The 12,336-nt window shown below is 36.2% G+C and overlaps 1 protein-coding gene across 1 annotated transcript in view; it reads left to right on the top strand.

Annotated features, from left to right (window-relative positions):
- The window catches only part of LAMA2 (laminin subunit alpha 2), a 334,914-nt gene that overhangs the window by 131,193 nt on the left and 191,385 nt on the right, over window positions 1-12,336 (top strand). The window contains exons 10-12 of the mRNA XM_054514228.1: window positions 4,862-5,022; window positions 8,469-8,609; window positions 9,952-10,125. Coding sequence (XP_054370203.1) covers window positions 4,862-5,022; window positions 8,469-8,609; window positions 9,952-10,125 — 476 coding nt within the window. The remainder of the gene's footprint in view (window positions 1-4,861; window positions 5,023-8,468; window positions 8,610-9,951; window positions 10,126-12,336) is intronic.

The following is a 12,336-nucleotide window of genomic DNA, read 5'->3' as shown; positions in this document are numbered from 1 at the left end:
TCTATCTGTTCACCAGTGAACCAGATGAACACTCTGGGTGGGTTGAAATACATCTGAAAGAGTCAATGGCTGGTTGTATGAGGGTAAATTGTTTGCTTGGTGTAGGATGGGAATATGCTTCTTAAATGTGTGCTAAGTAAATGCTTTGAGCGAGTAAAAGACATTAAGCTAAAATGGAAATAAGATAGTAAGGAACATCACTGGGGATATAGAGTCACTGTGAAGAGTTCTCAAGTAAAATAAAGCTGGAGGCTGTACATTGTTCTTGAATACAGTAGGTAAGCAGCAATTAAAATGGAAAATTGTAGCAAATACTATAATAACTGGCGCATTGATGAAATGCATCAAGAGGATTTAAATTACTGCATCCTGTAGTCATAGTCAGGTTTTGCTAGTTAAGAGAGGGGCTAGTTAAGAGAGAGCTGTTTTATAATATAGCATTCATTGTTTCAGCAAAGAAAGAAGTATCATTGTATTTTATGTATAATTTCCATTTTGATCTCTTTGTCCTCATGTGTCTCAGTCAATAGTCTAAAATCAATTGCTTGTAAAGTGTGCTTTTTGTTTTGAATCTTCAAGAATGCTTTTTAAATATTCTTTCATGGCAGTCCTTTATCTTATGTGAGAAATACAAAAAAGATAAATTTAGGCTCAGTCATAAAATAAACTGACGAAGATTCCTCTAGGTTTTGTAACTGGATGGCAATAATTCTGAACTTTTCCATCTGCATTCAATTCATCCTAATAATAACTAAACTTAACTGTTGCTGATATTGCAGTGTTCCATACAGAAGCAAAGGTCCAACCATCTAGAAGTATTCTGTACTCCAGCAATTAAGGTTTTCTCCATGAATTGGTACTCTTGTTTCAGGCTCTAATGGCTAGATTTTAACAAATAGCCATTTTTCAAATAGCCCTTAAGCACCTGCAAGAACTGACAGGTTTGGAACGCGGCAGAGTTTTATGAGTCAGTCTTCAGGGCATGCTATATTTTTCTCTCCTATTGGCTCTTTAAGTACAATATAATCCCAATGACAGATGTTTATTTTTGCTGAAAAAGTCCTCTGACATTTTAGGATAAGTAAGATCCAGACATCTTGATCTTTATTCAGGCTTTGTACTACTTTACTCAGCAAGCAGTCCCACTGACTTCATGAAATTATTTTTTTAATTTATAGGCTGTTGAACAGGAGTTGAAAATGACAAGAGGCCATTCCTAGGATTGGAAATTTTTTGAGGGTCTGGTTCATGCTTTTGCATGCATTTATTTTTGTGCAGCTTTGAAAGACTGCTAGGCTAGGAAAAACTAACTGGTAAAACTCATATTTCAAGATGACTCATCCTCTAGGGTGCCTTTTCAAAGCCTCTGCATGCTGAAAGACAGGACAGAAACTGATAATATGCAGGCAGAAAACAGGGAATAACAGCTTCATCAAATAAAGCCCCATTCAAACAAGACCTATGAAGGCACAGACCAAAAGCGGAAGATGTCCATCTTCTGAAATATCAGTTCATTACAACAAAAACTAGAGACAGACCTGAAACATCTGCCCTAAATTGAAATGTAGTTAGACTGTTGACATATTGTACATTACATGTGCACTACAGCAGCCTCATCAAAAACAACCAGTGGGGCACTGAGAGGAATTTACACTCTGTGTAACACAGGGAGAGCTGAGATCTCACAAGGGCTGTAAATGGAAGAAGGAATGAAGCCAAATCAAGCGCACAGACCAACTGTATCAACAAGTGTGAGAGCTGGAAGGATGTGTGACAGGTAGAAACCTCCTGCCTTCCTCTCTCTCACGTGGAGTGTGAGGTCTCTTGACAAGTGTGTGCTGTATAACAATGGGGCAAGCTGGGCTGGTGACAGTAAAATTTTCAATAACTGCATAGACAGGAAGAGCAGGAGAAGAGACGGTTCTTGTTGGGGAACTAAAAAAAAATGGATGGAGTGGGCAATGGAGGAGAGCCTATAGATATAAATGAGTATTTTGGAGCTCCATACTGAGACATATAGTCTAATTTGAACTTGCTGAGACTTGATTTGTGAGATACGAGTTCCTGAAGCTTTCAAATGAGGTGGGCTTACTTCTAAAGAGTAGACTTACCTATGTCTTTTACTGCTGAACCCTGGAGTATAGCCAGCTATTTTCATCTGGAAGGAACAAAAGTTTCTCTGCTCCAGATTGTCCAGTTAGGATGCATTGACCCAGATTACAAGAGGCCGTGCTGTGGGGCCTTGATGGTAGCTGTTTGAGAGGAGAATAAATCAGAAATCTGAGAATCAGCTGAGCCAAAGCATCAAAACCCACGGAGCACATCACTTTGAGATAGTAAGTAACAGAAATTTCATGCACTGAAATTCTGTGTATAATTAGGACAGATCAAGAAGGTGACAGTCAGTATGATGTGCTACAGGAGATCAAAGAGGCTTCAAGGTTAGAGTAGACAGATTGAATTTCACCTCTGTATAGATTAACAGATAATATAATTTAAAACTCCTGTAGGTGGCTGCTTCTTCAGATAGCTAGTTAAAGAAGCCATAAAAAGGAAAAGCACCTCTGGATTTATGCATGAGGGACTGTTTTAAAACTCTCCTCCTGAAGGACAGTCAAATTCAACATTCTTGTAGGAGTGAGAAAGTCTCCCTGAAAAACAACTTAATCAAAACAAGGAAATCTATAAAAGGAAAATAAAAATGAACAATCCAAGACTGCTAATGGCAAGCCTAGGGTTTATAGACTGTGTATTAGACATTCAGAGAAGATGCATTTCTCTGGTTCAGAATTATTCAAGCAATGCAATTAAGCTAACAAAAAAAAAAAGATACGTCTTTTTAAACAACAGAAAGAAACCCACTGAAAATCAGAAGTTATTCCTAACAGAGGATAATAGAAAAGAATATAAATTGTGATAGATTCCAGAAAGTCATGCTCTTAATAATAAATACACATATTTTAAGGAATAATTTTCTAAATAGTTAGATGTTGCTAAGACGTTCTTTTTCAGATAATTCAGAATCAGAGCGCTAGAGATTCAAATGCAGTAGGAGTTAAATATGGTTTAGGTGTAATCAAGATATAAATGGACATCTCAAGAAAGAAAGGGGCAGAGCAGAAAAACTATATTAATTCTTTTTAACAGTGAGTAGAATAGCTCAGGGAATTTCCCACTTGGGAGTCTTCATTCATGGGGACAAGTCAGAAGAACTGCCTCAAACAGAAGTGTCAGATTTAAAGTGAACTGATAAATGCAGAATCAAAATTTGTTAGGCATATAGCATATTTATCCATGGCTTCAGGATGAATTGAGTAGTTGAAAATTGAGTTGCTTGAGGCATTAAATATAGCTTACGATATTTTTCAAAACAGGTATTAATATTGAATAGACACTGTTTATTCAAAAGAAAGACAGGGTGTTCCAGAAAACTAGAATCAGAAGATCTGGTTTGTGTTCCATGGAAATCACTAGATCTACAATAAAGGATTTATACCAATTCTGAAATGTGGCAAAAATGGGCAAAAATCAAGACTAGGGGTTTTATGTAAAGGACATCCTGCTTTATGAATCTGTTTGAAGGATTAAATGAATATGTGAACAAAGGCTCATTTGATTAATATTGTATTTTGATTTTCAAAAGGTTTTGACAAGATCTTTTACCAAAACCCACAAAGGAAAGTGTAATGGGATAAGGAGAAAAGGTTCTTTCATGGCTTAGTACTTGGTTAAAAGAATAAATGGACCATTTTCACAGTGATGATCAATATGAACTATTGAAAATATTCATATTTAACCTGGAGAAGGGATGAGTAGGAAGGTGACAAAGTTAGCAAGTACAAAATCTTTCAGCATAGAAAAATGAAAGAACTGCAAAATGTTCAGAAGGATCTCAAGATAGTGTCTGGGTAGTAAAATAAATGGTGAAATTCTGTAGCAATTACAGGAAAAGTAGAACACTGAGAAAAGTAGTTCTACTTGTACAGTGATTACAGCGATTTCTGAATTAAGCACTATCAGTTGTGAAACAGCTCTTGGAATTACCTCGGACTGTGCCTCAGGTCTGTCATCTCTGTTCTGTCTCGGCAGTAGTCAAAAACATCAATGGGTCCTTAGGAAATACTACGTTTTTCTAAAAAAAAACAGAAAAAAATCATCAGAAAAACCAATCAAACCAATTTACAGTATGCACACCCTCTTTAAATAATGTATTAGAACTGGAAAAAGTGCAGAGAAGGACAACAGAGATTTTTGTCCATACCAAGCAGTTTCTGTGTAGAGATACTGAGTAGGCTTAGGAGTTTATGGCATATGAATTAAAAATGTCAGGGAGGATATGATAGATGTATATTGAAATCACAGATGGCATGGATAAAGTGAATGGTTACTTTCTCTTTTCTATGATATAATAATTAGATGGCAAGAAATAGAGATTTATCACATATCAATGTTTTCTTTCACACTATACAAGGCTAAATGTGAAATTCCCTGCTGGGGAGCCTTACAGATTCTGAATGTAAAAGCACGTTGAAAGGTCTTCAGATGAATTAATGAAAGAGAAAGTTTTCAGGGACTGTTAGATGCAAAGAAGTAGGGATATGTTTCAATTTTCAAGATTTCTAATATGCAGATTTCTGGAAACTCAGAATTCAAATCACTGTATACTTGCCCTATTCTTACACTGTTCTTACATTCTAGCCTCTCTCAGATGACTCTGAGTTATAGATGGTGGTGTGAACAACAGTAAACACCTCCTTATGCTAAACCTACTAAAAGTGTTGCTTTGAGAACTCTAACACACATATGTGACAATAATAATGGCAAATGAAATACATCTCATGTTTTCTCCCTCTTCCCATAGATTTATTGCCTGGTTTCTGTCACTGCAAGACTGGCTATGCAGGAGAAAGCTGCAATCGATGTGCCTTGGGTTATACAGGATATCCTGAGTGCCTGCCCTGCAACTGCTCCCTTGAGGGCAGTGAAAATGATGACCCCTGCATAGGTCCCTGCATCTGCAAGGTATGGATGTCCAATTCTTCTAAGCCATAGAAAGATACTAATGGTACTGAAAAATTGCATTAATGCCCTTTTATTATGCCAGAGTATTCCACTGTTCTACCTGGCTGTGTTAGTATCTATGTTAGCCACTTCTCACAGAGCACTTGGTCCTGGTCCTACAAAATCCTACACGGTCTTGTGTCATCTCAGAACTCACTTCAATCAACATACTTGCCTAGGAGCTTTGTATGCTGCCTGTCATACAAGTCCTTAGACATCTGTAATGAAGGGATACTTACAAAGCCTGTGAATCACTTGTCTCAAACCCCATCCTCATCTACACAAAAACTATATGTTTACAGTATTGTAACTTCTAAAACTAACCTTTAAATTTGATTTCAAAAAGAGAAAATGGAGCAAACTGATGATCTATTAAAAGAAAGTTGTCTTTTAGGAGTTGTCATTTTTCCTGCCTTGGGATGGTTGCTTAGAAATCTCTAACATGTTTAAAAAACCAAAATCTATCCTTTCTGTAGGACGAATGTCTTAATTTCTGGGAAGAAAATTTAAGAGGGTTTTTCTCTGTGTGCCATTGGGTATCTCCCTCAAACTATATCTTGATATTACATTGAAATGAAAAACATTTTTAAGCAGATGCATCCACTTATAAAATACCTAGCTATCAGAAAGGCTTTATAAATGGTTGTGCTTTCTAAGTCACAGTCTAGTAAGTGACCATGAATATGCCCAAAGGACTGCTCACTGTACTGTTGATCAATTTTTCTGTACTGTATTTGTAGGAATTCCCTTCCAAAATTTAGTTAACAGAATTAGTCACAAATGAGAATTTAAAAGTACTTACATGACATGTTAAAATACAGGAATGTACAAAAAACACTACTGTCTCATGCTGCAGACACACACAAAGCTCTGGGTTGACAGCTGAATAGCACTGAAATCTACTCAGAGAATTAACTTTATCCTCACTTTATGTAACAGCCACATGCTCTCTGTCAGAAATAAAATCATCCACATCATATTTCTAATTACTTAGCCATCAAGTCTAGAAGATCATAAGAGGGTGATTTTGCTATGTTCTGGCTTGGAATGGAGCTTTGATGAAGATGTATTATGCTTAATACCAGATAAATACTGCTTAATGATTCTTACGATGTTATTCATATAATGGCAAACTGACCTGTTAGTACACACAGACCAAAATGAATAAATAAAGAATAGAAATAAGTGTTTCTATCCCAGAGAGTTCTCATTATATGCACTTTTCTCTCAGTGTTCGTCTTTTGTCTTCTTTGTACTCCTCCTTTTTAAGTGCTTGTGGGAGAAAAATGATAGCTTTTGTACATAGCTGAGATACAGATACATACACATTTAATTTCACTAGCAATCTTCAAATTCAAATCAAAGCAGAATATGGTCAAAGGGACACTGAAATCATCAGATTAGTTATGCTCCATGTGAAGAATAAAGTGGGTTGTCTGGTTAATAGCAGATCTTAGGAAATGCTTCCCTTCTTTTAATCACATCTTTCAATTACCTATGATGAGCTTTAAATTTGCTAAAGATAGTTTTCTTGTAAAGGAAATTGCTGAAAAACAGTCCTAACTGGATAGGCTTTGGGACTTTATGAAGGTATGTGTTCAAAGTTTCCTCTTTGGATAGCTTAATACTGCACTGAAAAGTATTGAGAAATACATGGGGTTGCAGAGACATTGCTTTATTTGCTGAGGGATAGGTTAGATCTCCTTTCCACCTCTGATTTTTATTATATCTATTATTCTCTGAATTTGCTGCCTACTCAATGGAGTTCTACAGGTTTTACAGATGATATTTGTGACTGCAGAGTGGGCAACTTTGCATTTAAACACATTTGTTTTGCAGCTCTCTTTTTATTTTCTTCTTCCTGCTCTGCACACACTAAACACATCAACACAGTATGAAATTTTGGGACCAGTGTTCATAATTGTAGTTTCTTAAATAAAGGGTGAGAGTATCTGTGTCCAGATGTTGCCCACATTATTATTCACATGAAGCCTGAGTAACCAGTTGATTTTGACATACCCATGGTAGTAATAGGCATTGATTAATCCCAAGATTTCTGGTGAAAATGTGAAAATGCCAGTCTTGAGATTAATGAGATGTTGAAGTTAAATGTAATTATCTTATAACCCTGAGTTTTATTAAAGATGTTTGTGGTTTGTTTAATAGTCTGAATGATATTATTGGAGTATAGAGCTCAGCAGTAGAGATAGAGCAAAGATACTTTGTTACACATATTTTTACTGTATAATTAGTGGTGAAGACATTAAATTTTCACTGTATCTCCCTTTTTGCAGATCATTGCCACTTTCACTTTCTGCACGCTGTCTCTATTTTCTCTTAATTCACTCACACTGTCCTTTCTCCCCATACATCCCCCTGCTTTGCCCCGTTTTTGCCAGATTTGCTACATCTCAACCAGGAGGCTATCAAATGGCTTTCAGTGAATTTACTTGGGAGCTGTGCATTTTGGGCTATCCTAGACTGTGCAGTATAGGCAGGGTTTTTAGAATGTGTTCATTCTCTGCTGATGTAGAGCCAACAGTTCAGTCCCTGTGCATTCCACAGAGCTCTGTCTCCAGGGTTAAGGAGACTGTGCATAATACCTCTGAAAGAAGAAGAATGTTCTGAGCTCTGTTGGGGAAAATACTGAATTACTAAGCCAGCACCATATCATAAGCCTCCTGCCACACACTCTGTGTAGAAAACCTAGCTTTAATTTTGCCTATAGGACAAATTGATTTATAGTGTAAGATAGTAGGATTTAATGCACAATGCAAGTTTTCTATGAAAAATATAATTACAAAATGCCAAGTTTAAAATAGCTGATATATATTTAGTGCCTGTCTTCCTGCAGGGGAGGAGTTTCCAAACCTGACTACATGGCTGGCAAACACATGTAGTTATGGAAAGAAGAACTGCAGCCTGTTTACCAGTTGTATTTATCCTGAATTCATCTATTAGTGACAGATCTCTGAAAAACTGATACTCAGAGTGATTAGTACAACTACTGCCACGTACCTGTAGTTTCCATCAGCTGGATGTGCATGGATTTTGCCAGCCTTAGCTACATACTATAGTTGTTGAGGTCATAACATTGTGCCATTCTTCCTTCTCCTCTGAGACTCTCAAGTGTAAAGGAAATAAATTTTATATATATTGCCTGAAATTAAATATGTCCATTCATAGAGATGGGAAATGACAAATCTTTTATTGTTCAAATTCCATGTCCTATAATTTACATGCAGTCACATAGCACCTTTTACTGTGTAAAGGATTTGCTACTAATATTCACAAATAAGAAAGTCTTTCCTATAAATGTCTTGAGAGTCCTCCTGAAGAATAAAAAACCAGTGATCTCTGATTTTCATCTGTGACATCTGAAGTAATACTCTAATGTACCTTTCCAGGAGCATGTTGAAGGAGAAAACTGTGACCGTTGTAAACCAGGTTTCTTCAATCTTCAGCAAAATAATCCCGAAGGCTGTGAGGAATGTTTCTGCTCTGGGAAAACAAATGTCTGCAGACACTCTCCCTTTACCTACAGAAATGTAAGAAAAATCATATCATACCTGTACATGTCTTTGCTTTGTGTTTTTTGTGTTGTCACTAACCATTGTCACTAGGTTTTTTCTTATTAGAAAATCATGCATGTCTCTTATTTTTCATTTATCTGGAAGAAAATGCTTGTAAGCTTTGTCAGGCTTTGTGAGAAAGTTCTGAAATAGAGCAGTTAGAACAGTGAAAAGCACAAAAGAAGCTATAACAGTATAAATTGAAGCTGTATGCATAAGCACAGTCCTGGAATGTGCATACATAGCTACTCCTGAATTAAATGTTCCATATCCATAGGGCAACCTCTTTTCCAGGTAATTATTAAATTTCTAGACCTGAAGTAATTAAGAATTTGGAAACAGTAAATGTACAACACACAGCTTAAGTAAGAAAAAAGAATGCCTTGCAGGGGGCATTTTGAATGCATTTCTTTTGTATGCTGCATTCCTAGGAAAGGATGTGAGAGGGAGATGAACCTGCTGTTCTTATTTATGCGATAGAAAAATGTCTTTAGCCTGCAAATATACTCTAAACTGTAAATTAGTTCTCAAAGCTCAGACACTGATGCCACTGAAACGGATGTTTGCTACATATTCATGACTGTAGATTGAGTTTGGGATATGTGTTCTAGTTCTACTAGATCTTGATTTTGGCCATATTGTTATGCTGGAAGTCTTCAAGTAACATCATATATGTCTAATGTTCTCATTTACATGCCAGCAGCTGGGAAATTTTCCATTCCATGGCTGAGCTCATTTATTGTTCTGCTTGTATCTGGGCTCCAGAAGCCATCTTTGCACAAACAGTGTGTTCTTCTCTGATGATTAATTTCTAGTTATGGGATTTCAGAAATTCAAGTTCTGGTGCTTTCCAGCACCAAAAAGATATAAAAAGTATATTTGGCCTTCTAAGTTTTTAGAATGGAAAAACATTATAAATTGTGCTGCCTACAGCAGTCAGAAAATGTATATCCATTTGTCAGTTCATTTTCTGTACAATCTGTGACTGATACTATTTACTGAAAGCTTTCAAAGTATTTGTAGATATTCTTGCATGTAGGTTTGTACGATGGAATTTCCTTCTTGCTCTGGACCATGAAGCACAGAATGCAAATACTTGCAGTTCTTTCAAACTGAGAAGTTATAATTCCTAGTCATATACCATAGGAAATGTTTGCTGTTTTTACTTTGTGTTTGCCTTGGTTTCGACACTGCTATTAAACTTAATCAGTTTTTTAAAAAATTGAAGAATGTGAGGCTGTTACTATTGAAATTATCAATGTCCTGATTCTTACTGTAATGTGGGTTTTATTTATTCTTTTTTTTTCTATCATTTTAGATAGAAGACATGAATGGTTGGTATCTGACTGACTTACCAGGTCTCATCAGAGTTATCCCCACGCAAAAGAGATTTGATGGGCATCAGCAGCTTAGCATCAGCAATGTGGCTGCACAAAAAGTACTGCCACAGATTTACTATTGGAGTGCACCCAGTTCTTATTTGGGCAACAAAGTAAGTGCAGGTGGTACTTGCCTAAACACTAATTTGATTTATTGAGAAAAAAGGTAAGGCTTTGAAGAGGGGTGGAACTGAGGGAGGGTAAAATTGGTTAGCTATTTGACTGGCAAAATTGCAAGCAGAAAAGAATCACCTGTGTGGAGTATCCTTTTGAAGTAAGAAGGTAGATAAAATTAATTATCTTTAACCTTGAGCCCTCTTTGGTCTCCTGATGTCAGGTGTTAAAGTACAGCTAGTTCACAGCATTGGTTTTTGAATGAACTAGCTGGTGTGTGCTTCAGCTTGACCTCTTCCCACCTTGTACTCTGCTTTGAAAACCAGTTCCCTCATCTGCTTTTCAGAGATGCAGGTTGTGTATCAGATGTTGTGGGGGTGTTTAGTGCTTTTCAGGAAACTTGTGTGTGGGGAGCTCTCTGCCCTGGAACTCAGAAAATGCTGTTGTGAGCTTTGTGACAATTCTGATGTGTGTATTTAAATCTGCGTGTATCTAAGTGTGCATGTGCACACATATTCACATCCCACCGGTTAATACCAAATCCAAAATACTTTCATGAAAATCTCATTTTTTTCCCAGAGAGTAGAGTTGAAGACTGAATGAGCATTAAATGTGAAGAAAGCTTAACAGCTTTCCATTTCCTGTAACCCTGATTATGTTAAAACTTATCAGAAATGCTAACAGTGATGTATTTGAGCACATTTTCCTCTGTAGTCTCTTCAGGCTAGTCAACCTCTTACTTATTTATTTATTTCTTCCTGTTGGCTGAAAATCAACATGACAGAAGGTAAGTGAGCAAATTGAAACTAAATAACATCATTCCGAAGAATTGGGCATCCTTTTCATGGCCTATAAATTGTTAAAGAGAGTCAGGCTCACTTAGCTGGGCAAGAGGGAGTTTCTTCTATAATATTGCATGTCTGGTGAACTTACCCTGAAATGTGAACTGATACTTTTCCTTACAGAATTCCGTCTGGCTTCTAGCCAGTGAGAGAAATAATGGTAGGAATATGCACACATTATTTGAATGTGGAAGATATTTTTTCAGTGTAATTTGGAGGTCCTTTGTGGTTACTGTCAGATATCACTGTATGAATGAAGCAATTTGCCTTAATAACTGAATCATATAAATTTTTGATACTACAATAACAGTGAAAGCACACAAATTACCACAATGCATCTTAACTGTCATGTTGCATCACGTAAACTATAGTTGTAATGACATGCCTAGGCCAGATGATTTATTCTATGGAAAGGGAAATGGAAATAGAATATTGAGAGTCCTTATTTGTAAACTCAATAAAACATTTCTCTAAATAGCTGAAACTGAATAAAACCAAATAGCTGAATCTAGATAAAAACATCCTTTCTTGAGAATAACTGCTAGCTGTAGAATAATTGATATGTCAAAGCATACAAAATCTTTAAAAATTTTTGTCTTAAGAAACATAGAAAAGAAAACTTAGGAAGTCTTTTATCAAGATGTACACTTCTATTGTCATTTATAAATCTTATGTCACAGAAAGCTGCCTCTCCTCTATATCGCTAAAATTATTGCTCTTAAATAATATTTCCCAAAATAAAATTGCATAAAGAGAGGTAGTATTGATCCTGCATTTCCTAGTTTTCAAATATAGCTCAAAAAACTTAAATCAAATAATTCTTTTATTATGAAGTTGGCATGTCCTGTGTGTGCCTCCACAGTGTTGATTGACATATGTGTGCTATCTTATTGTTTTACATCCACCTCCAGCTGCCTCTTTGGAAGGAAGAAACCATTATAAGTAGGATGCCCCTGTGCAGCCTTCAGCTTTTCTTTTCATCTGAATCTGGGTGACACTACCCTATGCGATACTGGTCTTTGACTGTGTCTCATAGGAGACATTCTAAATAACAAGAGGCTGTAGATGGTACAGGATTCTTGTTTATGTCAGAGTGGGAGAAAAACAAGAGCAAATTAATTTAACATTACCATGCCCTTTTAGACTTGTAAATATATATGCTGCTACCAGAACTTAAACTTCTTTGTATAAATTCAAGTAACATTTTAAAAACCCATATAATATGCATTTGAACTCAGAAATTGAACAATGTTTTTGATGCAGAATACATTTGGGAGTAATCTGGAGGAATTTAATTTCTAGAAATAAAATACCTAGTGGATAATTTGAGAGAACAGATTTAAAATGGTTAGTATTAAGGTTTTAGTA

Source organism: Molothrus ater, chromosome 3 (genome assembly GCF_012460135.2).
Source record: "Molothrus ater isolate BHLD 08-10-18 breed brown headed cowbird chromosome 3, BPBGC_Mater_1.1, whole genome shotgun sequence".
Classification (NCBI taxonomy): Eukaryota; Metazoa; Chordata; class Aves; order Passeriformes; family Icteridae; genus Molothrus; species Molothrus ater.
Note: the sequence above shows the minus strand (reverse complement) of the source record. Positions and strands in the feature narration are given on the sequence as shown.